We start from the raw sequence: 25,821 nt of genomic DNA, 5'->3' as shown, positions 1-25,821 counted from the left end.
GATATTAAACAGAAAGTTTTGCTAACCCTACATCTCGTTATATACAAGTGCCATAAAGCCGACACAGAAAAAAAATTATAGGTGTGTGTCCAGATGTTAATAGTTGAAGACAAATGCTGAGGAGGAATTATCCCGAAATAAACGTACATGCAAAAGCGACATACACTTCTTACTTAGCAGGCAGACTGTGTTTTTCAATTTTGCTGTATCTGCAGTTAGGATCGCAAGCAACATTGTTACAGTCTTAATCTGTTACTAATAGGCACTTTTTTCCCTGTTGTATTCATGAGAGAATTTTTCAAAAATTATGACTAGAACATAAATTTAAATTGTTATCTAAAAGACTATAGTTCTCATATTTACTAATTCTGAAAGAATGAACCATGGCTACTATAATAAGTATAGTCACAAGATAGTAAAGAGGCCCCTTGGTCATGCAAACTTTATATGCCTCAGGACAGCGGAACACCAGGGCCAAGAAGTGGGAGTGTGGGGAAGGGGAGTAGGGGGAGGGTTGGGGGACTTTTGGGATAGCATTGGAAATGTAAATGAAAAAAATACCTAATAAAAATGCATCATCATCATCATCATCTCTGGACTATGAGCGCAATAGGTGAAGCACTCTGAAAACATGAGAATCTCAGCCAGGAAGACATGGATACCGTGTAGACTTTCCATTTATGGGTTCATAATGTGAAGGAAGTGACTTCAATTTCATGAACCCGAGTAGCTATATCAGTAAAATTAAAGCTGATGAAAATTATTTAAATGCATTTTTAGAATGGCTGTAATAAAGTTGAATGAAATAACTGGACATCTATGACCCTTAAAAGGGTTGAGAACCCCAAAGTAACAGGAACAGAAAGCAAGCATGAAAACACGCCTCCACCTATGAAATAGAAAGGAGTGATACCCAGTACACAGAAGAACAACCTCATTATTCAGTACCATTCTTTAGATCCATGAAGACATTCACTTGATCCTCATCAAATATTGAATATTTATTATAACACACAAATATACATAATGGGCATAAAATATTATTATACAAGTGCTGATTCGGTAGTTTCTTGTGTCTACAGTTAAGAAATTGAAACAGTTTTGTTTCATACTTGATGTTTTAGGATTATCATTACTGGTTAAAAACAATGGTTTAATTTGTTTAACATTAAGGATAACAATTATAGATAGCAGCAAACACACACAAAAATGCAGGCACATATACACACAAATACACAAATAGTGCATTCTAACTAAATACCAAGGATATTAAAGGCTTAATGAGTAGACATGTATTTCTCATAGTTCTGAAGTTTGAAAATACTAAGAGAAATGTACAAAACAGGCTGTTTGGTTGTTTGTATGTTTGGTTGGTTAGTTGTTAGAATACAAATATCTGTCACTCACTCTGTACTCAAGAGACATCTTTCTATGTTCTGTGTAGATTGGGCAATAAATGTAAGTGATTCCCTCACTCTTCATCCCTATTCTATCAGTATAGCCGCCGTTTAAAAAATAATCTACATATAAAATTTATATATAATTTTTCTAATATTTTTCCTGCAAATATTATCATATTGCCTGGTATAGTAGTCCTCTGAGAGGCTCTGCCAGCACCTGACTAGTACACATACAGAAACTCACAGCCAAGCATCAGATGGAGCATGGTTACTCCAATAGAAGAGTTAGGTGAAGGACCGAAGGAGCTGATGGGCTTGCAACCACATAGGAAGAACAGAAATAATAACTAATCAGATTCTCCAGGGTTCCCAGGGGCTAAACCACCAACCAAAGAGTATACATGGATGGGTCCATGGCTGCAGTTACTTATGTAGCAGAGGATTGCTCTTCTGGGGCATCAATGGGAGGAGAGGCCCTGGGTCCTGTGGAGGCTTGATGCCCCAGCGTAGGAGGATGCTAGAGTAGTGAGGCAACAGTGGGTAGGGATGGGATGTGGGGGGCTGGGGGTGGAAGGGAGACTAGGAAGTGGGACAACATTTGAAATGTAAATAAATAAAGTAAACCGTTTAAAAATAATAAAATACACATTTAGAAGTTATAACTATTTATCCTATAACATGTATGGAAAATCATGAAAGCCCAAATTATGAATGTTTTTCTTCTTCTATCAGATGAAAAATGAGACTTAGGGTAAATTAATTGCCCCATAATGGTCTGCCTTGTAAGGACCAGAGACCAAATTAAGTCAAGCAGCTGCCTTTGATGTCTCAGGCTGGCCTCTTTCACCATGTCACATTGTATCTCTAATTATTTTTAGAATTTAAAATAAAAAAAATTACTTTTGATGCAATGTTGATTAGATTTGTGCCAATTGTTGTGGCAAGATTTTATTCATAGCAGCAGAAAGACAGTTTTAAAACTTTGAACATAAAAGAAAAGGGCACTTTGAAAAAAGGAACATGGTCTTTGTGGTGCCATAATTGTTTATATTCCAATAAGCTGTCATTCTGGTGAGGGGTTAGAATCTAGAAAAAAAATATTGAAAACAACCAAATCCATTTGGTTTACCTGATCCAGTCCATGTCACATGGATCCTGTCGGCCTTAGAAGTCTGTGGATGGATCTTGTAGAAGGGCGTGTCTGGAGCTTCTAGCACTATGAGGCTTTTCCCTTTCATTTTCAAAAACACAGATCAAACTTTTCTTTATGTCTTCACAGCTACACTACTGTACTTCTGTGCTCTAACAACCAGCTTGTAAGCAATAGCAGCACTAAGCCACTTCTGCAACCAATTTGTATTCATAAGTAATCTTCTGGTAACTTTTATGCAGATGAAAGCATAAAATTCTCTCTTTTTATCAATAAAATTAAGAGATGGAGAGTTATATGTGTGAATTTTCTTTCCTGTTTGAGTTCCATTCTCCAAAATGAGTATTACCAAAGCCTTCTATGCGTTGAGCTTTCTTATCCCACAGCATTTTAGGGGACTTAGAGAAGACATTTAACATATATTTGTGGTTTTGTTGTTGTTGCAGTTAGGGGTTAGCTGCTGACCTACCTGTAAAAAGTCAACACTGTGGTGAATGGGGGGAAAAACAAAAGACTTCTTGTCTTTGTTCTCCAGTCAGGATGTGAATCTCACTTGCCATTCCCTTTAATGTTTACTTCCATAGAATTCTTCTCTGTCATAGCTTATTGGGAACGCTACCTTTTTAAAACTTAGAATATTTAAGTTGTCATATACTTGTGTTATCAACATTATGAAATCCTGTTGACCTTTTTAAGTTCCCATATACTCACTGATCATTAGTTAAGGTGATTCTGACATGGGGCATTGGAATCAGGGTCTTCCCCATGTCAAGTGGGTCATCATTCTCTATGATCTTATCTGTTATCCCTGGTTCCCTAATTTAAAAAACAAACTAAAATACAAACAAAAATAACCACCAGTCCGTCTAACAGCAGTTTATTCAGCAAACTTCAGTCTTCATCTCTTTCTCTCTTCATCTTTCTCCTCATCTATCTCCCCCGAACCCCGGGCCTCTCATTCTTTTATACTCTCAGTCCCCATCCACTCACAGCAGGCCACGTCACCTCACCAGGCACGCAGCTTCAGCCAATCAGGGTGGCAGGGACATGTCTCCACCAAATATGGACTTGTTTAAACCGCCAGCATCATGGTGCACCTGTGCAGCTCTCACAATGGTCGTGGCTTATTTTCAGGTGTAAGAGGAAGTCAGGTGCAAGTCATAAGACTTAGCTGCAGTCCCGGGCGCCATCTTGGGACTGCTGCCACACCCGCTCCTCACAAACTACCCCCTCCCAATTATGTTTATGCTCACTGACTATTTACTAGCTCAACTTAAAGCACCCCATTTATGGAAATCTATTTGTCCAACAAAAATATGGATTAATAAAATGTAGTATTTCTACATAGTGGAATGTGATTTTAACTATACAATTGACTAAATTTATGTCTTTTGCGAGAAAATAGATCCAAATGAAGATCTGATGTAATATTGTTAACCAAATGTAACCCAGTCTCTGTGACAAATGTGCTCCAGGCCACAAACCAGCCTGTGCATGCGTCTTGGTTTTTGGCATAGTCGCTGGGAGCTCTATGGAGTCCCAGTTAGTTGACACTGATGTTGTTCCATGGGGTTGCCATTTCTTTCAGCTCCTTCAGTCCTTCCCATAAAACTTCCATAGGAGTTCTTTACCTCAGTCCAATGGTTGGCTCTAAGTATCTGCATCTGTCTCAGTCAACTGCTGGAAGAGCTTCTCATAAGATAGTCATACTGTGCACCTGTCTGCAAGCACAACATGGCAGTAGTCATAATGTCAGGGTTTGTTGTCCACCCATGAGATGGGTCCCAAGTTGGGCTGGTCACTGGATGGCTTTTCCTTCTATCTTTGGTCCATTTTTATCCCTGCATCTGTATGGCTCAACCATAGAAAAAAAGAGAAAAACAGCATAGAACTGGAAGAAAAACAGAAAGAAAGTGGAATAGAATAGAGAACCAAGAAATAAACTGCCATAATGAGAGATATCTAGTTTTGGATAGCCTTGTTAAAAATGTCAATTAGGGAAAATATAGCCTCTTCAATAAATGATACTCCGAATATTAAATATTTGCATATAGAAAAATGAAACTAGATCAATATCTCTTACTGTACAGAAAAATAAAGACCTTGTTATAAAAATCTGAAAAATCTCAAATTGCTGGGAAAAAAATCAAAGCAAATGCAACAAAAATAAACTCTGCAAGCAAGCATTGTTCTCTCCAAGCACACATGTTTCTGCGTGGAATTAATAGGTTCTGCCCTGCAAATAAAACTACTGAATGGTACAGAATATTCATGAATGTATCTAACAGGAGACCAATATTTAGAATATATAAATAATTTATAATATTAAATACAGTTTTCCTCAAAGAGTTCATCAATAAATGATCTCTCAAAATAAACTCATTATTCTTAACAAATGAATTTCAGATAGCCAATGGACACATAAAATTCTCAGTATTCCTATATGTGAAGAAAATGAAAACTGAGTCTACACTATACTGGCATTTCATTTAACCCATATTATAATGCCTAGCATTAATAAAAATACAGCAAATGATGCTTAATAAAGTAATACTTCTAAATTGTTGGAAGAATTTTAACTGGTAGTGCTACCATTGAAATAAATATGATGGTTTCTCAGAAAATTAGAACTAGAACTATTCTATGTTCTATATGTACTATCCTGTGAATCTTCCCACAGGAATCTAAGTCACCATACTACAGAAACATATGCCCATTTGTATTTAGTGTAGTATTGTCCACAATAATTGAGGAATTTAATTAGTCCAAGTGACCATCAACAGGAAAGAAAATATATTAAATTGACACAATGAAGTTCTATTTAGTTATAAAAAATGAAAAATGTCACTTGCAGGAATATGGATACAATTGATGATTGCCTGTTACATTAAATGTCCTATATTAATAGAAATATCTGTGTGTTCACATATGGACACATAAATATGTATAAATGCACATATTTTAATGTACAACATAAGGTGAAGTTTTGCAAGTGGAAGAAGAGTATTTGAAAGATTCAGGGTTTAGGAGGTGGTAGTGAAGAATAAATTTCATCAAAATATATAATATAATTTGGCAAAAATATTTTTTGAAACTAATGTTTTAGAGAAAGTGCACTACTAAAATTACTTCAAAGCTTACTTCTGGAGTACTCCACAAACATGCTGCATAAAGAACTACATAGATCCAAGGAAACACAATCATTAAATTTGATATAAGCTAAATATTTTAATATGTTGTTTTAAATTACTGGTCGGTGGTGGTGCATGCCTTTAATCACAGCACTTGGGAGGCAGAGGCAGTTGTATTTCTGAGTTCCAGGCCAGCCTGGTCTACAGAGTGAGTTCCAGGACAGCCAAAACTACACAGAGAAACCCTGTCTCAGAAAACAAAACAAAACAAACAAACAAACAAAAAACCCAAAAAACCAAAAGTCATTCATTAATCTTTTATGACGTTTTTGAAGATATCTAAAGAGACATTGCATTCTTGCAAAACTAATGGGAGGAAAAAAAAAGAAAAATGAATAAACAGGCGAAAATAACTCAGTATAACAAGTGGTGGAGTGGCTTAGAAAGCACCCAAAGACCGATTAACTCTGAGGTATCAGTCAGTTACAAATATGTGATCCCTAAAATGTATCAGCCTGAAGTGAGAAGGTCATCCAGTCAGAGAGAGAATCTTGAAGATGAAGGAGATGAGAATAACACAAAAAAAGTTCTGAGGAGAGGATTGCAAAGTCATCAAGTAAGGATGTGTCCACCTGACATTTTTACCTTCAAATCAAGATTACTGAAATAAGAAAAACAATCATTTTATAGCCAAATAAACACTATGATAGGCCAAGAATGCAATGATCTTATGGCGATTTTCTTTGCCAATGGAGGATTTGGAAGTGATTGCCTAATTGCAAGGTTTTATCCCGACTTTTTAAAACAGTATGTGTGGTATCACAAAATATCAAGTTTGTTTCCTGAATAGCACATCTCCAAAATGCAATTCTCATAGCTTTATTGTTTTAGTTTACTCTAGAATTTTTCTACTATTAAATTCAAGTAATTAATTCTATACATAAGCAAGCATTCATCTCTGCTGTTCTTCCCACCAGTGTTTACTGACTTTTCTCTCATATCATGTAATACCTTCTTCAACTCGTTGTTTCTGAGTGTCAAGGTGAAAGCAGGGGTAAGGTGTTTTGCGATGGTCTAGTTTCTCCATACAGAGCTCACAATCTACAGTCCTATGAAACCTGAGTACTATTGCTCCTGCACATTAATAATGTAGATATTAACAGATTAATGTAGGACTGTTGAGTTTGGGACTAAAACACAGTGGACAATTGTTTCAGTGATACAATGTATCAGGTAGAGAGAAACATGTTTAAATATAAAAATGGAGAATTTTTTGGTAATTGTATTCACTTTCATGTTCGCTTACTATGCAGAGCAGCAAAATATAGTTTATATTTTAGATTGACACAAAGAAAAAAAAAGGAAGGTCTACTTTGTTTCAAGACCCAAATTCATTGTGGAGACACTAAAATATCTTTTAACCTTACTTGGTATTTTTAAATGTTGTTAGATAACAGAGAAAGGTCATTGATTGGAATTTAGACAGCATAGTTTTAATGTTGCTTCTGGTATTTATGAGGTGTGTGATACCATAGAAGTCATTTACTATTAACTCCTTCATCCATAAAATGCAAAGGATGGTTTAAATCTCTGAGCACTTTATCAATCAAGTCAGCATCTTTTAAGAGTTAGTGCTTTAGAATATAAGGTGATGAATAATTATTCACAGTTCCCTCTTTAAGGCCTTACAGCTTACATTTATGCTCCATTTGGTTTTCAGCTTTATTTTAAAAGCAAAATCAAACAAGCAAAAAATAGCTCTTTCTAATGTAATATTAACCTGACATGTAGCTTGGTGGAGTTATTTTTTTCTATTCACAATGTAGACATCTGAACAAGCTTTAAAGTATGTACATAAGAACAGAGGTTGATATTTTGGGTTATATTTTTCTTAAAGGCATGTAAATATACTCAAGTTCATTCAAAAGCATATGCATGCTTATAGATTATTGATTTGCAAAGCTGTATGTATGTATGACTGATGGTTCACAAAGTGTAATCTTATGTTTATTTATATGCCTGCTATGTCTGGTATGAGAACAGGAATTAAATGTAAATATGTGTGTGTATGTGTGTGTGTGTGTGTGTGTGTGTGTGTATGCATGAAGCAAATATGAACAGCAAGTATGAACCCACACCATGAAAATTTTAGAAGTTGTATGAGAAGCACATTTATTTATTTTTGATTCAGAACCAATGGTATTATAAGCATTCTAACTAGATTTCTTTTAAGTAATGAGCCATATAATTATTGCAATTATGTCATTACCTGGGATGAGAAATTATATAAACTTTGTACAAAATATAAGAAAACATCAAATATCTCCCTAAAAGAATTCTCTCATCAATTCCTGATGATGTTTTGAGTACTAGAGGATTTCAGGATGAAATGCAAAGCCAAAGAATCAGCTAGAAGTGGAGTACAAAGTTGCTCTCTTCAGACACCCGAAGAGGGCATCAGATTCCATTACAGAGGGTTATGAGCCACCATGTGGCCGCTGGGAATTGAACTCAGGACCTCTAGAACAGTCAGTGCACTTAACCACTGAGCCATCTTTAAAGCCCAAAGAGTTTTTTTTTTTTTCCTCTATTCCCACAGTGTTGACGTTTTATAGGCAGGTGAAGAGCTAATCCCTAACTGTAACAGCAAAATGGAGATACATGTTCACTGTCCTCCTTGATCCCTTTAACTGCCTTGGGATAGGACAGCTCTACATACGCTCTCCTTTGCCAATGCTTTATTACCACTTCCTAAAACCTGACTCTCTCATACTGTCCCCTCCCACTTCCAAAAAGCCCTTATGTCATACACTAGTATCTGTGTGTTTTCACATATCTATTTGAGCATATGTGAACACACACATTGATATTTCTACTAACACAGTACATTTAACTTAATGGGAAATCATCAATTTCTTATTAATCAATTGCATCCATTTTTTGCAAGTGGCATATCATATTTCATTCTTTATGACTAATACAGTAGAATCCTTAATAATCAATAAAATGTTACAACCTAATTTTATATATATTCTACATATTCTGGAATTTTATATTTTCAAAATTTTTATTTTATTGTCAATCTATTAGATTTCAATTTCCATGCTAATATACCACACTAGAATATATGCCTTATGAAATCTAAATTTTGATTCATATTACTACTGTGAATCACACACATTATAATTTTTACTCCTCTATGATTTAAATACATTGTGCAAAGATTTTTTAAATGTAATTTAATTTCTTGTGAAATAAAAGCCATTATTTTTTTAAAAAATGGATCTTCTATTTGGTAAGATCTTATAACACTTCATGATATACATTCTTTTTTCAGTTTTTGAAATTTCCATTTTAAAAACAAGTGTTATGCGATCTGATCTAATTTAAGGTAAGATATTTAGGATTTCTAGAAACCAAAAATTAAAAATTAAAAAGGCAGAGAGTGACTGGGGCGATGTTTTTATGAAGAAAAGCCTTGCTCCGGTACAAAAAGCCAGACTTAGCTCCAGCATCTACAATCCCAGTACCTTGATAGGGTGATAGGAGGTGGAGACATAAGAATTTTCATATGCATGAGGCTTTCAGAAGCATGGTATATCCAAAAATAAAAAGACAAAGAGACTGTTTCAAACCAGGTGGAAACCAGAATACACACCTGACCTTGTACTGATGCCCAAGGGATTGTGTACATGCACACACACACACACCCCACACACACACAGTATTCACAAAACTAGACAAGAGACAGATACAAGTATCAAAGTTATAGGTGCTGGAATTAATTTTATTTTTACCAAATTATCTTAAGTCCCTTGTATTTGTTGGTTTAAAAGGAGTATCTCGGAGCTCTTGTCTCTAGCTGCATATGCATCAAAAGATGGCCTAGTCGGCCATCACTGCAAAGAGAGGCCCATTGGACTTGCCAACTTTATATGCCCCAGTACAGGGGAACGCCAGGGCCAAAAAGGGGGAGTGGGTGGGTAGGGGATTGGGGGGGTTGACATGGGGGGCCTTTGGGATAGCATTGAAAATGTAAACGAGGAAAACACCTAATAAAAAAAATTAAAAAAAAAAAGAAATTGAAACTTGTAATAAAAGAACTGTGAAAATGAATTTTTAAAAAAAAGGAGTATTCTCAGTAAGAAAATGAAATAATTGTCCTTGACCTGCCTTTGAATGACTCTCAGTGAGTTTTATGGGATGCTTGGGCAGGCATTTATTGTGCTAAGCAATACATTAACTAACGCTCTTCAAATATTATTTTAGTGGCAGCATAAAAAAAGTAAGCTGGAAGTTTTATTTCTCCTGTTCTTTCTTCTAAATTGAAGCTATATAAATTGTTCATCCTGAAGAGTATTTGGACATCTATAAACACCTGCATGCAGGAAGCCTCAGGCAATGCTAAAAATAGAAAGAAAGCCTGAGAATCCTTCACTCTGTCAGCAACAGAGAATGTTCTGGTGCAGCATTGAATTTATGTAGATGCTTAGTATATGTAACATAAACAGAAATCAATACATAACGTCAATTACACATCCAGATATTGAAGAGTTTAGCGCAAGACAGTCACAGCAGTTCCTCTTGGTCATGTACTTTTAGGCACTCACAGGATTTTTAAAATACAGAAACAGAGATAAATAATGAATGCACATTTATATTCAACCACATTAGCATGTTTCCTTTCCCAAATCTCTGTTGTCTCTGTCACTCTTTGACTCTTTCTCTCTTCCTTCTCTCTGTTGTTTTCAGAGACAAGTTTTGCGTCGTACTTACTAAGTTTAAATTTTTCCTAAATCTTCTGATTCCAAGTGCAAACACAAGCACACAGAGACACACACAGACACCCACACCTGCACACCAACACCCACAAACCACACACACCAACACACAGATACAAACTGACACACATCAGCACACAAATGCACACACACACACACACACACACACACACACACACACATACACACACACAATTGCACAAATGTACAAACTTAGTTCATAAAAATCACTGAACTGTGTTTGAGAAAAAATCATGTGAATTTAATTCCCTAAATCTTTAGATTTACACATCCTTCTGTGTAATTTGACGAAGCTTTGAGTGAAAGACATTTACAGCAATATCCTCGGGATAGTAGTCTTTTCAGATTCTGGATTCAGAAACCTGACAGAGCCCCATGCTGAGAAAGAAAGGCTGCCTGGAACAGAGATCATCATTATAGTCACAATCATTTCCCCAATTGCAGGCTTTTGGTAAAGTGTTAGTTTCCCTGTATTTAGGTGTATAGTGATGCCATTCTCTTCCATACTCATTATTTCCATTTTGATTTTTTATCATTTCTCTCTGTATAAACATGTGGCAAGTCAACAGTTGTTCTGCACTGTGCAGAACTCTCCGGTTTGATGGGACTCCTAATTGCCTGGGTTTTTTTGTTGTTCAACAATGTAAAAGGTGCTGTATTCTGTCATCACTTTCATCACGGAGAATGTGGCTTTATAAATAAATAATCAAGTGTAGTACCTTAGAATACCATTGTTCCATTGCTTATTGACAGTGAGGACTACCACCTGGGAGTTCTGTCTTGCCTTTTTCCATTGTGCAGGTGTTTTATTCCTGGACATCCAAGAAATTCTATACTCTTCAGGTTCAATAGTTTAAATTAGATCTACCTCATATCTTCTCATGTCTAATTATATATTCAATTTTCCAGAAACTTGGAGCAGTATTTCAATGTGCAAATCCACATTTCTTTCTGAGGGACATTTCCCTAAGTTATCTGAGGCTCTATCTCTGCACTCAGGTTATCATGAGTGCCAGTTGTATTAAAGAAGCCTCATTTTATCCTGTCTGCCTCAGTACAGCTTTGGCCTTCACTACTTCTTTTCTTTGCCTTTTCCACTGACATTTGCTGTGAATATTTCAGGTCTCCTGTCTCTTGGTAATTTGATTTTCTGCTGCATCTCTTTTATGCTTTGTGATTTATACATTGGTTTTCTAATGCTGAGGTTTAGATTTTTCATTTGGTTTTCTCCCATTTTATTTCTGCCTCTTGTTTCGCCATCTAATTTTTGACCTCTATTTTCATTTAATCTCTTTACATATTAAGCAACTCCATTGTGTGAAGCAACTTGAAAGCTGTCTTTCTATTCTGTGGTGTGTCCTTTATTTATTCATTGCATTGTATCCTTCCCTTATTCATACACACACACACACACACACACACACACACACACACACACACACACATATATATATATATATATATATATATATATATATATATATATATATATATATATATCACATATCTTAAAATTTAATCATCTAAGTAGTTCTGTATAAGTATTATGTTTGCTCCAGTATATTAAGGGTTACCTGGAAACTTAACTTCCGACCTTCGTCAGATACTTTAAACTCCACTTTGAGGCAGGATGATCCAGGTTTTCAGATGTGTAAATAACAAATGTATATAGGACAATGGCTTCAGATGAAGCTGCATGAGACTTTTATAGACCATTCAACCAGCTGGTTGGTTCTATTTCCTACTTCTATTTTTAGAGAGGAACTTGTAAAAAAAATATATTCCAATCAACTCTTTATTTCTGTGCTGGATGATTTTGTCAGCTCAACACAAACATCTGTACCTCCAAAACGGGAACCTAGACTTAAGAGTTGGCTACATAAGACTGGACTGTAGTCATACCTGTGAGCACACTGTTGATTGTGGGTCGATGTGGGAGGACATAGTCCACTGTGGACATTGGCATCCCTAGGTGGGCATGGTCTCTGTAAGGATGGTCGCCAAGCAAGCCAAGGGAAGCACATCAGTTGACATATTTCCTCTGCGATATGTGTTTCAGTTATGGCATCAGAGTTCATGCCTCCAGGTCATGGCTTTGGCTCTCCTCAGTGATGATTCAACCAGAAAGCTATACCATGCCTCTTCTCAAGTTACTCTTGCCATTGTTTTATTATCACGGAAACCACAATGACAAAACACTAGAACAACTAGAACTCAAGAATATTTTGTGCTTCCTTGATAACCATAGCACCTTTTCAATGAGAAGAGGCAAAATGTAGGCTATCGGTAGGTCTTGCATGAGCTCATGTTTAAAGGTTGCTGGTGAATAGATGATTATCTGCAACTCACTATCTGTCATGGGTCAGGGAAGTGGGTTCAGTATTGCAACTGAAACTATCAACTCGGTTGCATGTACTGAAAGGTTTCCTCCTATGATAATGCTAAGTGGGGAAAGTTCTGTTATAATTTATCTAGCTCTTCAATTGGTTCAGTGTAAAATAGGCACACATAGCTCTCACCCAGGATATTTTCCTCAAATATCTAAAACCTTTACATTTTTCTACTTTCAAATACCAAAAAGGACAGACTGTATTATATCTGATTAAGAGGAAATAATTGGTGTTTGTAAGAGGAATAATTTATGTTTGTAAAATTAGTAACAGTAATTTGTTCTATTTTCTAATTTTTGGTTATACAGATATTTCCAATATATGTATATGCTAGAAATATATGTGTCTGTATGTGTGTGTGCATATGTGTGCGCGTGTGTGTTTCTGTGTGTGCATGTGTGTTTTTCATTTACTTCACAGTGCAAGTAAAAATTCAGAAGATAAAAATGTTTATCAATTTTATATGCACTACGATATTTATATGTGTGTATTTATATGCACATTTGCAAGCATAATTGTTGGTGATATGCAGTATCTGCACTAGTGAATTAATTTCCATACCTTTGTTAACACAAAGGGGTGGTTTCGACATCACTGTGCATATAGAACTAGGGTTTTGGAGCAGAGCTCCTCTTATTTTCATCACAGGCTTGAGCCTAATGGAATCACACTTCCAATTTACTTATAGCTCTCACAATTGAAAAGAGAAATGAAAAGTTCAGTCAGGACTTAGAGAAAAGCAACCCTGATTACAGAGAAAGCCAGCAATGGGGAAAGGCACTGACTGGGATTATTTGTCTGGATAAAGAAAATTGTGTGAAAAGATCTGAAATCATTGCCTGGTATGTATGAAGGACTTCGAAGTAAAGGTTGAGGATCAGATGTTGTTCATTGCCACATACAGAAGCTGTGTTGTATAGAAGAAAGATTTTCTTCATGGATTGTGTGCACAATAACGAGTGCTAATCAGAAGTAGAAATGAAATTCAAAAGATCTGAACTTTCATTTCCCTGTACTGATTAAAATACTGACTGTGGCAACAACAGCAGTTAAGCTTTACAATGCTGCTGCTAGTATTCAGCTGTCATAATTCATGTTGATGTTAGAAGAAAAACAATTCCTTATTTCATAGATGCTGTTTCTTACCAGGCTTATGGTTGTTATTCATCTGTAGCCAGAAGATATATCCTGTCATATATATATATAAACCAGTGTACAATAGCAAATTTTAGGACCATATAATAATATACATTACATTTATTATTAATAATATGAACATATATATGCTGTGGGAATATACTAAAAGATCTTGAATAACAAAATTAGAGAAAATACAAAGTGAAAACTGCTTTAAAAGTATTACAAAAACTCCAATTAAGATTAATTGCAATAAAAAAAAACTTACATTTTTATACCCAGCACATCATATTCCTACCATTTAAATGTGGAACTTATTTCAACTTAGATAGTCTTGGGAAAGTATAGATAGGTATGTGAAAGAAACAAGTGAAGAAATGCAGGGCTCAACAACTGCTCCTGAAGCAGGAGACTGATAGAGCAGTGATAATGAACAAGATTAGCGAGAAATTTTAAACAGATTTCAAGTGTGCAATCACAGAAGATAGGCCTAGATGGAGGTTATCATATGGAAGCTTGTTACTAGGTAAATAAAAGAAGAAATAATTTTTACATTTAAAATTAAGTTGCTTGAACAAAAGTTTCTTCGACAGCAAAAGTCAGCATAGGGTTAAATTAAAACAGATTTGGAAAATGAGAGCAATTTCTCATTGTTGGATTGGGCAGTCTTTTGGGAACACTAATTCTGTTTAGGTGTGTTTTCCTCTCCTACTCTGCAGTATGGCTAAGCTTACATTTGGTACCAGGTGGTTTGCTTCTTAGCCATTGTTTTTCACATGAAGTATTCTTTCTGCACTACAGACACAGTTGGGTGGAGGCATTCAGCTATTGAGTGGTTAGTTTTTTCATATGTTTACATTCCAGAAAGAACTACCGCAATGGTTCTAAAAACAAATGAGTAAATCAAGTACAAAGTGCCTCCTCTGAAGACCCACTGGGTTTTTACATTTTTACCCTTTCACATTTTATTTATTTTGCACATTCATAGTTTATTATGTCCTTTTAAAAATTATAATGCAATGATATCATTTCCCCCAATATCTTTCCTCCTTCAAACGTTCCTATTTATCCCTCTTTGATCTCTTTCAAATTCATGGTATGTTCTTACATTAATAGCTACACTTTGCCCCTTCTTAGAAAAGGGAACAACACCCATGGAAAGAGTTGCAGAGGCAAAGTTTGGAGCTGAGACAAAAGGATGGACCATCCAGAGACTGACCCAACCAGGGATCCATCCCATAATCAGCCTCCAAATGCTGACACCACTGCATACACTAGCAAGATTTTGCTGAAAGGACCCTCCCTGACATAGCTGTCTCTTGTGAGGCTATGCCAGTGCCTGGCAAACACAGAAGTGGATGCTCACAGACAGCTATTGGATGGAACACAGGGCCCCTAATGGAGGAGCTAGAGAAAGTACCCAAGGAGCTGAGGGGACCTGCAACCCTATAGGTGGAACAACATTATGAACTAACCAGTACCCCCCAGAGCTCGTGTCTCTAGATGCATATGTAGCAGAAGATGGCCTAGTTGGCCATCATTGGGCAGAGAGGCCCCTTGGTTTTGCAAACTTTATATGTATGCCCCAGTACAGGGGAACACCAGGGCCAAGAAGTAGGAGTAGGTGGGTAGGGAAGCAGGGGGAGGGGGAGGGTATAGGGGACTTTCAGGATAGCGTTTGAAATGTAAATGAAGTAAATACCTAATAAAAATTGAAAAAAGCTATTATATGCATATGTGTATATATATCTTTCCAATATCTTTCCTCCTTCAAACGTTCCCATTTATCCCTCTTTGATCTCTTTCAAATTAATATATATATATATATATATATATATATATATATATATATACATATACATATATATATATATAATTGTTTTCTTAAATATAACCTCCTTAGTCTATATAATGTTACTTTTAGCTCATTTTTTGAATGAAGTAAAGACCGAATGTTGAAAGTAGTAATAATTGCCTGCCCTAGGGAAGGGAAGGAAAAGCACACCAATTGGTTATCCAATGCTAAATGGTCATTATTCTTAGAGAGAAATAGTGGTTACTAAAAGATCATGTAGATTTTTTTCTAACAAAAACTGTATTTTATGATGCATGTTAGGTATTCACTGAAGTGATTTGTACCGCCTTCTGTTTATTTATGCCACGAGAATTACAGAAAGGCATTGTTGAAGAGGCCATAATTTGAAAGCAAGTTAGGTTGTGGGGTGGGGTGGGTGAATGGACCTGGAAGACATTGGAGAATGGAGGGAAAATATAATTGTATTTTAATTATATTTTTTAAAGATAAAATATTTATTAAAAAGAAGTTATTTGTCATTTCAAAGAGCTATGACAAATCTTTAAAATGTATAAAACCTCTTAAACTCCAAATAACACTGAAAAAATTAATTTTGTATAATAAAAAATGCTTTAAAATAATGTTTGTTACAGACCTAAAAAATGAGATTATACAATTTTGTTTTATTTAAAACATATTAATAAAGAGAAAACAATAAGTTATATAAATATAAAAATGCTTGAAGCCATGAGTGAATTCATGGAGCAAAAGAAGAAACTAAATATACATTTGGGATAATCATGGTATTGATGAAACCCATTCCAATAGATTGGGTGCTGTTGAGGACATAGGTCCTCAAATAACAAAAGCAGCTTTATTGTATTAAGGTAAGTGACTAAACACCACACAGATATTATAAAGGGAGTCAAATACATTTAGAGGAAACATACCCAAATGTAAGTTTGACCTATGCTGCCCTATCTATGCCAGGAGGCATCTGAAGGAATATGTCATGTAGATTGATCTTTATTGAAGATAAAAATCTCATTCAAGAATTTTATATTTTTCAGCATCCTGTTCATTGACAGTTGACTTGAATCAGCATTTTCTTGGCTATAATATTTTTCAGAATCTTTAATGTACTACATAGACATAAAGACCCTAGAAAATCAAAACCTTGTTATTTCCAGTCACAAGTTTCATTTTATCCAAAGAAGTCAAATGTAATGAAAATCCATATCTTGTTGGAAACTGTCATTGTTTCATTCATATTTGATAGGTTGAAATATCATGGTACTCAGGTTTTATTTATTTTTTTCCTTTTTAAGCAATGGCTACAAGTAAATAGTTTTAAATGCTGGAGTTATTGCTTTCATAGAAGGGAAAGGCAGAGGAATAAACAAAAGAAGATCGAAAACCAGTCATATGCTCAGGGCTTTGCACTCAAGACCCTTCATCTGGCTGGGAGATAGCACATATAAAATGTGACTTAGCTAACACTTCTTAATAAATATTGAACACAGAGCTAAAGTATTAGGTGAAGGAGAAAAAGACAAAACCTCACATACAACTGGAACGCAAGTTGCCTCTTGGAAACAATCACCCATGGAAGGAGTTACAGAGACAAAGTTTGGAGCTGAGACAAAACGATGGACCATCTAGAGACTGCCATATCCAAGGATCCATCCCATAATTAGCCTCCAAACGATGACACCATTGCATACACTAGCAAGATTTTGCTGAAAGGACCCAGATATAGCTGTGTCTTGTGAGACTAGGCCGGGGCCTAGCAAACACATAAGTAGATGCTCACAGTCAGCTATTGGATGGATCACAGGGCCCCCAATGGAGGAGCTAGAGAAAGTATCCAAGGAGCTAAAGAGATCTGCAACCCTGCAGGTGCAACAACATTATGAACTAACCAGTAGCCTGGAGCTCTTGACTCTAGCTGCATATGTATCAAAAGATGGCCTAATTGGCCATCACTGGAAAGAGAGGCCCATTGGACACGCAAACTTTATATGCCCCAGTACAGGGGAATGCCAGGGCCAAAAAATGGGAATGGGTGGATAGGGGAGTGGGGGGAAAGGTATGGGAGACCTTTGGGATAACATTCTAAATGTAATTGAGGAAAATACGTAATAATAAAAAATATTTTAAAAAATATAAAAAAAAAGTTTTCTAATCTGAGGAGTCCACCCTAGGCAGTGATCCATGACTCAGCAGAAGTTAATCCTTACCTGTAGATAAGCAATGTTCACCCTTTAGTTGATTTTCCATCTTTAAAACAAATAAACAACAACAACAACAACAAAAACTGACTATACCATTGTAAACGTCAATTTCTTCCACTAAATAATTTGATTATCATGACAGTTAATATTATATTTAAAGTTTAGACTACTATACTTGAGAGTCCAAAAAGCAAAACAAAATGAAACAAAAAAATTAAAATCCTCTAACATCTAATCATGTAAGCCTCTAATTTGTACAAGTCGGACCCCATCTTTCCCTTTACTTTCAAGACATTGGAAACTATTCCTGACTTGACTAATCTTGTAAAATTTGCTGTTCTACAAAGATAGTAATAGGTCATTAGACTAACTTCTCTTTCTGCTTTTGTAATCAAACTTGTTTACTCTCCTAACAATAGATGACTAGGACAACTGTAAAACATACATGCTGAAACTTGAGCCTACCTACAAATAGACATAATACAATTTAATTTTGTGTGGTTTGCCTTTATGAGACCTATGCTGATATGATAGGGAGCTACATCTTGGGAGATGTCTTAGGTGCAGTGCTGGTCACACCAGTACCTAAATAAAAAGAATCTTATTAAAATGTATATGGACATGATGTATCTCTGAGTGACCCCAGGCTCATAAAAATTATGACAAGTAGGATTAGTTTGGAGACACAGATAAAATCAACACATTATCTGTGTATTACGTTGTATCTGTATATCAAATAGCAAGTTACAAGTTTGGTTTGTGTCTTCATGTTTTATTGTAAAGAGACACCATGACCTCAGCAAGTTTCACAAAAAATTGTTTAATTAGAGGATTAGTCCATTATTGTCATGCTAGTAATCATGGTAGTGTACAGGTAGACATAGTGGTGGAGAATGACCTGATAGTTCAACATCTGGATTGCAGGCAGCAAGAGGTGGGGTGGAGGAGGGAGTGGAGACGGGAGAGGGAAGAGGGGAAAGAGAGCATTTGAAACATGAAGCCCTGCCCCTCTGACACAGTTCCACCATCAAGGTCACATCTAACATAACAAGGCCACACATCCTAATGCCACTCCTTAAGCATTCAAATATTTGAGTCTATGCAGGCCATATATGTACTCTTCTTTCAGGTGGTTATTCTACTATAATACATATCCTATGTTTCTATATAAAATGGCTGTATCATATCATTTTCCACCTCATGTTATTCTTTGTTTCACTCTCCATATTAAACTCAGATTGGTTTTTTTATAGTTTGCATGACATTGTTCAAGATTCTACTAGTCTCTAACTTATACCAGTATACCCATAGTATAGTAAGAAAATGTGAACTTTATTGAGTTCTTAAAACAAAAACCAAATGTCTATCCTATTATGAAAATGAAACACTGTACTAAGTATGTGGTGTAAAGAGACTTTATTGGTACTTATTTTATTATAATATGCAGATGACACACACTCATAAGCCCTATGGCAGGAAATACAGACCTGGGTCCAGTTTGGATACGCAATGCATTTTTTTGAATGTTTAAAATCTCAGTGTACTTTAGACATATATTTCAGTTTACTAAGTATCTAATATAGAAATTAATGAACCAGTTATAAAAAGTTATGTAAATTACTTATGAAAACAAGTGTAATGTGTAATGCTGAAAGCATAAGCTCTATGGAAAACTCAGAATGTCAGCCATAATTCATATGTATGTATATCTATGTATGCCTCATATGTAGCAGAGGATGGCCTTGTTGGACATCAATAGGAGGACAGACCCTTGGTCCTGTAAAGGCTTGATTCCCCAGTGTAGGGGAATGCCAGAATTGAGAAGAGAGAGTGGGTGGGTGGGTGAACATCCTTATAGAAGCAGAAGGAAGGGGTATGGGATAGGGGGTTTTCAGAGTGGGAACCAGGAAAGCAGATAACATTTGAAATGTAAATAAAGAAAATAGCTAATAAAAAAATTCAAGCTGTTTAAAAAAAAAGAAAATAACATACATTTTTAAATATCATGAAGTTACATATGTCCATGCAAACACACACACACAATGTCCACGTTTATGTAGATATTTATATAGATTATGGACAATAAAATATATATGGGCTATGCATTCTTGTTGGCTCTGCGACTGTTTTCCTGGAAAATGTGTGTTGTTTACCTACATCACCTGTCTCTATTCTCAACTCTTCTCCCTACATTGTAAGTGAGGATAAAATCAGAGGCATTTGTACTGAATACACAGAGTAAGATTAAAACCCACTCCATTCTGGCTCCATTACTGGCGTTAGGGAAAACTGCATCCTTTTGTAGCTACTCTGCATCTTCTAGATGGCTTTCCTCCTTTGTTGCACTATGATCCTTCCTGTTCCTATTCCCAGATTTTAGGTCGTCTTTCCATTCCATTTCACGTCATTTCTTTCTTTCTTCATCTTCTCCCACTCTGACACATAGTCTATGCATATAGACACTCACATTATTGATTTGTTTCACTGCAGGTGATTACTTTAAAGGTACACTACTGAATGTGTCCTATATTGCAAACCTCCAAAGTATTAATGCATTTCCAAAATCTGATGAGAGCAAGCTGTTTAGGCAGACTTAGGGGGTTTCCCAGCCCTAGGAGAAACAGGTCGAATGGTTTGGGGTGTGTAGACAGTTGCTATAATTTCTAAAATAGCTCTCAGAACATACTTCCATCATCTCTGAGACCCTATAAACATCTCTGAGTTACTCTTCCCCCAGAATGTTAGGTGGCAAAGGAGGCAGTTACAGCAACGTGGTAAAGAATGGGGGCAGAGCAGCAGACTGCCAGGCTCTTAATTTACAAGAAGCGTAATTTTTGAAGAAAGTTATGTAAATGGCGTGTAGTGTAACATTTTTTTTTTGCTTTAAAATAATTATAATACATCATGTCTCAGAGAACTATGATGAAACTGCTAAATATAAAGAGAGTGGACTAATAAATTCTACTTTGTCTTTACCCAAGAAATACTGCCTGTTGACTAGTAAATAATCAGTGGATGCAAATCTGTGTAAAACTGAGGACAGAGTTGTAAAGATTCCACTCATATATATGTCCTCAGAGGCACTCAGTAAATATTTCAGATGTCTTTTGGTACATTGTCAGTGAACTTGGCAAAAGAATCAGAAAAAAAATCATCATTATGCTAATAATATTATCAATATTAAATACATAATTTAGCCCTGTATACAGTGTTTAGAACAGCCCTGAGACATTTCTTTTCATGACTTTGGAGCATGAATATTTATGACTCTGTCCAGTCATCTAAATCAATTGCCCCAGTGAAAGATTAAAGAAATTAAAAGGAGTTTAGTCCTGGAGGTTCAAATGTTTAGCTACAAATCAAGACTTTAAGAAAGACTGAGAAAAAAAAAAGAGGAAATTATGATGTTTATACTGTCTCTGCCTGTTGCCATAGTTCTTGGTGAAAAAGAAAGACAATGTGAATACTTATGGTGGTGTCCAGGGGAAGCCTGGTAGTCCTGGTTTGTAGAAGGAAAATATATAGTTACTCAAATGTACAGAAACTCACTGCATACTGAACATGGTAAAACCACGATACAAACAGACTGACTTGGAAAAAGGATGCTAAAGCTGCATGTTTTCTACATAAAGCAAGCTCATGGCTGATACCTCCCTGAATTTTATGTTTCTTCTTAGACTACATGAATAGTCAAGTTATATTTCAGCTTAACTCTCCACATCGCTGTGGTAAATCATACCCAACATTTTACCTCCTGGTTTTGAGGAACTGAGCTAGTGTGTTTTATTGTAGTTTTCTTTCAAAAAACAAACTCTCATTATGGAACAACTGTTATTATGGTAATTAAGAAGTTAAATGAAATTAGTTGATGATATACCATACTCAGGAAATAGTCATATATAGTATAATTATATGATACAGTGTGTAGTTGCTAAAACAATATGTATGTGTTAATAAGATCATTACAAGGTTCTTTTCACTAGAGAGCATCTATAGCTAAAGTGTAATGAAATGTATTGTTACAGATCTTTCTGATCTCATTATCTGAATTGTCTGTTTATGTAAACTTACTGTTTGTCTCCTAAGATACAGTTTCCTAATCATTATCTACTTTTCAGTTCATAGAACAAATGAATACAAACCTTTTGGTCTTCAAAAATATTGTTTGCATGTGTTTTTCTCAGAGACTTTTTATTCCTTCCATGTGGTCAAACATTGTTAATTGCATTGTGTTTGGGGGAAATTCATGTTTAGGAAGCTAAGAGTTGGTAAGTAACAGAAATGACAGAGCACTGTTGTCACTTCAGTGAGACCTCAGCACATGCAACCATGTGCCCACTCATTCCTTGTTTTCTGTCTTTGCAGTTCCGCCCTGGTTTTTAAATCACCCTTCCAACCTCTATGCCTATGAGAGCATGGATATTGAGTTTGAATGTGCAGTTTCTGGGAAGCCTGTGCCCACTGTGAATTGGATGAAGAATGGAGATGTGGTGATCCCGAGTGACTATTTTCAGATAGTGGTAATTATGTTCTTTTCGTATTCGTTTTGCAATCCTAGTCATTATTTGCATTCTTCCATTAAATTTTTTTCTTCTGTAAAGTGAAAGCTGGAGAAATGGCCCAAGGTCTTTGGAGGATCCAGAGATTGTATGTGGGTCCCAAACACGTCTGTTTCTGGTAAAAGAATTGTTTTAGGAAAGCAACTAATTTGCAAATTTGAAATGTTAGGCAGTTAATATAGCATGTTTTGTTTTTACAAAAAGGAGAGAAAGAAAGAAGGAAAGAAGGAAGGAAGGAAAGAAGGAAGGATAGTTCAAGCAATGAAATAAGAAAGGAAGGAAACGAGAAAGGGAGAGAGAGGGTGGTGAAGACAGGGGAGAAGAGGAGAGAAACAAAGCATTTGAGACAACTCATTCTCATTGTCATTTCATGGGTTAGAATTTACAAACTCGGTTGCAGAATGCAGGGAACTAGGATTCGCCTGCTGTTCAGCTTTTACAGTTAGTGATGGTCTTCCGAGAGACATGCTTGTTATTATCATGGTTGCCCTACAGCAGACATCGACACTACTGCTTCCCTCACTGTTTTCCCAGGTGGAGCCTGATAACCCTCATGAGAGGTGATGACAGATGTTGTTACTGTGGTCTTGGCTCTACCTGAGGAGCTACACAGTCTGTATTGTTTTGTTACTCTGCTTCCCATGTTGGAAACAAAACTGACTGTGAACCATACTTCTTCCCCCCCCCCTAAAATTCTAGTTCACATTCAGTATCCTTATGGGAGACCATAGGATTACTGGCTTCTCCATTAGGAGAAGAAACATTTGCTACTTGAAAAAGCACTATGAAAACTCTTTGTTGGATATAGGCTCATCACAAAGGTTCTGATTTCAGGCCTATGTGCATATAAGAACTATAAAATCCACTTTTCAACTATGAAAAGAACTGTGTGATTAAAAAAGGTGGCCTTAGGAGCTTTTGTATTTGAGACAAATGTGACCCTGTCAAAGAAATGCCATAACAGAGTCAAGTCACTCAGGCAGTTGGAACTAGAGCATAGCCATCCAGAGAGGCCTCCATGGTATCCCCCTGTGGCATTATGTGTCCTTGTTGGTAAATGACTCTTCAACAATCAAACAGCTTTCAGTAATGTCCATAGTCTCCTAGTTGTATGCATTTTGTCACACCATACTTCTAAAGAATAAATCTGTACACCACACCATTATCATCGTTGTCTCTGTTTTCCATTTTCACTTTTACTTTCATTTGTTTAATTGGTTGGGTAAGAGTAGGAGAGAGCACCACTTAACTTTTGAATGCCACACCAATCCATTATTTTAAATGCAATGCTCTTTCCATTGCCACTGAATTAAAAAATGACCTGCCATTGGGCAGCTTGAAAAGTGGTGCATGTGCCTAAAATATATGCTACTTGCATGAAAAGGAAATTGTTGAGTGCCCTTAAGGACGCATGATAAAATGCAACATTTATTTTTTTCCCCTACAGTTTGAATAATCTTTCTCACAGCATGAGTCATTATAGCTGAACTATTCAAATGCTTCTTTTCTTTAGGTGGAAGAAAATGTATGGTATATGCCCTATTCACATCAAAATGTGCTTAAAAATGTTGCCTGAGTAGTTACAGAAATCTGAGAGCCATTGTGCTTTATATGTGCAATGCTGAGTTCAGACAGTAACTTAGAGGAGAATTGTTAATTAGAAGTTAGCCAGCTTTATCTAAGAATTTTACATCAGTTGAAAATTGACTACAAGACACTAAAAACAATTAAGAATTCCCTGTGAGGTAATATTTATCTCTTAATGACTTTAGGGGAAGTGATTTAGCATGTCTCACTTACTGAACTAATTCTTGCACTAATATTGAAGATAAACTGAGTTTGTATAATTAAATACTATCTCCAGATCATTTTATCATCCATCCTTGAAACAGATTGTGGTTTAAATTATACACAAAAGGAGTTAACTTTACTGTGTTTCCACAATGAATTGCTGAAGGTGAAATTTTTCCTCTATATACAAAACCAAAATGGATATCAAAATCTATCATAGGCTCGACTTCTAGCACCCTAAAGATTATGCCCAAAAAATTGCTATTTTAAAGGATCCTCAGACACTATATTGGGCAAGTACTTCCAGAAATTATTTAACCTGAGTAGTTTTCTCTTTAGAATTTGCAAGGAGGGGGAGTTTTTCTTCATTCATTCTTGTTTATTCATCTATTTATCTCCTCAAGTTTACACTCCTTCATAATGTGAAGGAATCAGATTTTTTTAGATATTGATCTGCATTTCTTTCATTCTTAATAAAGAAAAGTTTGAATTTAGCATTTAAATATCCAGGAAAATGTCTAGTTATATGAGTATACTTTCTTTACAGACTTACACAGAATCCTGCTCAAGGATTCAGAAAATCAAATGAAAGATGTGAAATATTTTCCAGAAAGCATAGAACATATAGGCTCTATAGACTCGTGATTTTTCTTAACTCTTCTGTGTTCTGAGTTTATTTTGTTACGTTGAGGTCTTTACCCCCCTTACAAAATAATCTCATCTGCTTTTCTTTATTTTTTTTTTCCCTAGGGAGGAAGCAACTTACGGATCCTTGGGGTGGTCAAGTCAGATGAAGGCTTCTATCAATGTGTGGCTGAAAATGAGGCTGGCAATGCCCAAAGTAGTGCCCAGCTGATTGTCCCCAAGCCTGGTAAGATGTGGGAACAATAGGGCTTAGAGTTGCAATTGTGTGTGGCTTATTTGTAACATCCACATAGTTTCTGTGTGGCTCAAGGTAAGGATGAAATTATTTAAATAATCAAAGTATACGTGTGTGTGTGTGTTTATGATATATCCCTTCTAGGAAATTTTATATTAGGCCTGCCTGTCCTATTCTGCTACCTGTCCTGTATATCAAATGAAATCAGCACCTTAGGAACATTCTTGCACGTGGATTCAGAAAGTCACCAATAAAATACGATTGTCTGTCTATTATGTGACTGACTTCTGTTCCGATATCCCATGTGAACATAAAAAGGCTTTATGCGAAAGTTTAGATTTGTGTGTATATATACACAGGTATATGTAAGGCTAATATATGAACTTTTAAAACATTCTTACATCCGTGTAAGTGGACAGAACTGAGCATAGATGCTCAGGGACTTCTCTGGCAACTTCTCACAGAGCTGGAGGATTGGTTGAAGTTCTGAAAGATGTCTTTTTTGTTTGTTTGTTTGTTTGTTTGTTTTCATTGAATTTTTCTTTCTTCGGA

The 25,821-nt window shown here is 35.9% G+C and overlaps 1 protein-coding gene across 2 annotated transcripts in view; it reads left to right on the top strand.

Moving 5' to 3' along the window:
• Positions 1 to 25,821, top strand: part of Dcc (deleted in colorectal carcinoma) — a 1,097,616-nt gene that overhangs the window by 646,508 nt on the left and 425,287 nt on the right. For both annotated transcript variants that reach the window (XM_006525588.4, NM_007831.3), the window contains exons 6-7: positions 22,405 to 22,559; positions 25,140 to 25,260. In XM_006525588.4, the coding sequence (XP_006525651.1) occupies positions 22,405 to 22,559; positions 25,140 to 25,260 (276 nt within the window). The remainder of the gene's footprint in view (positions 1 to 22,404; positions 22,560 to 25,139; positions 25,261 to 25,821) is intronic.

The sequence above is a fragment of the Mus musculus genome, chromosome 18, assembly GCF_000001635.26.
Source record: "Mus musculus strain C57BL/6J chromosome 18, GRCm38.p6 C57BL/6J".
Classification (NCBI taxonomy): domain Eukaryota; kingdom Metazoa; phylum Chordata; class Mammalia; order Rodentia; family Muridae; genus Mus; species Mus musculus.
Note: the sequence above shows the minus strand (reverse complement) of the source record. Positions and strands in the feature narration are given on the sequence as shown.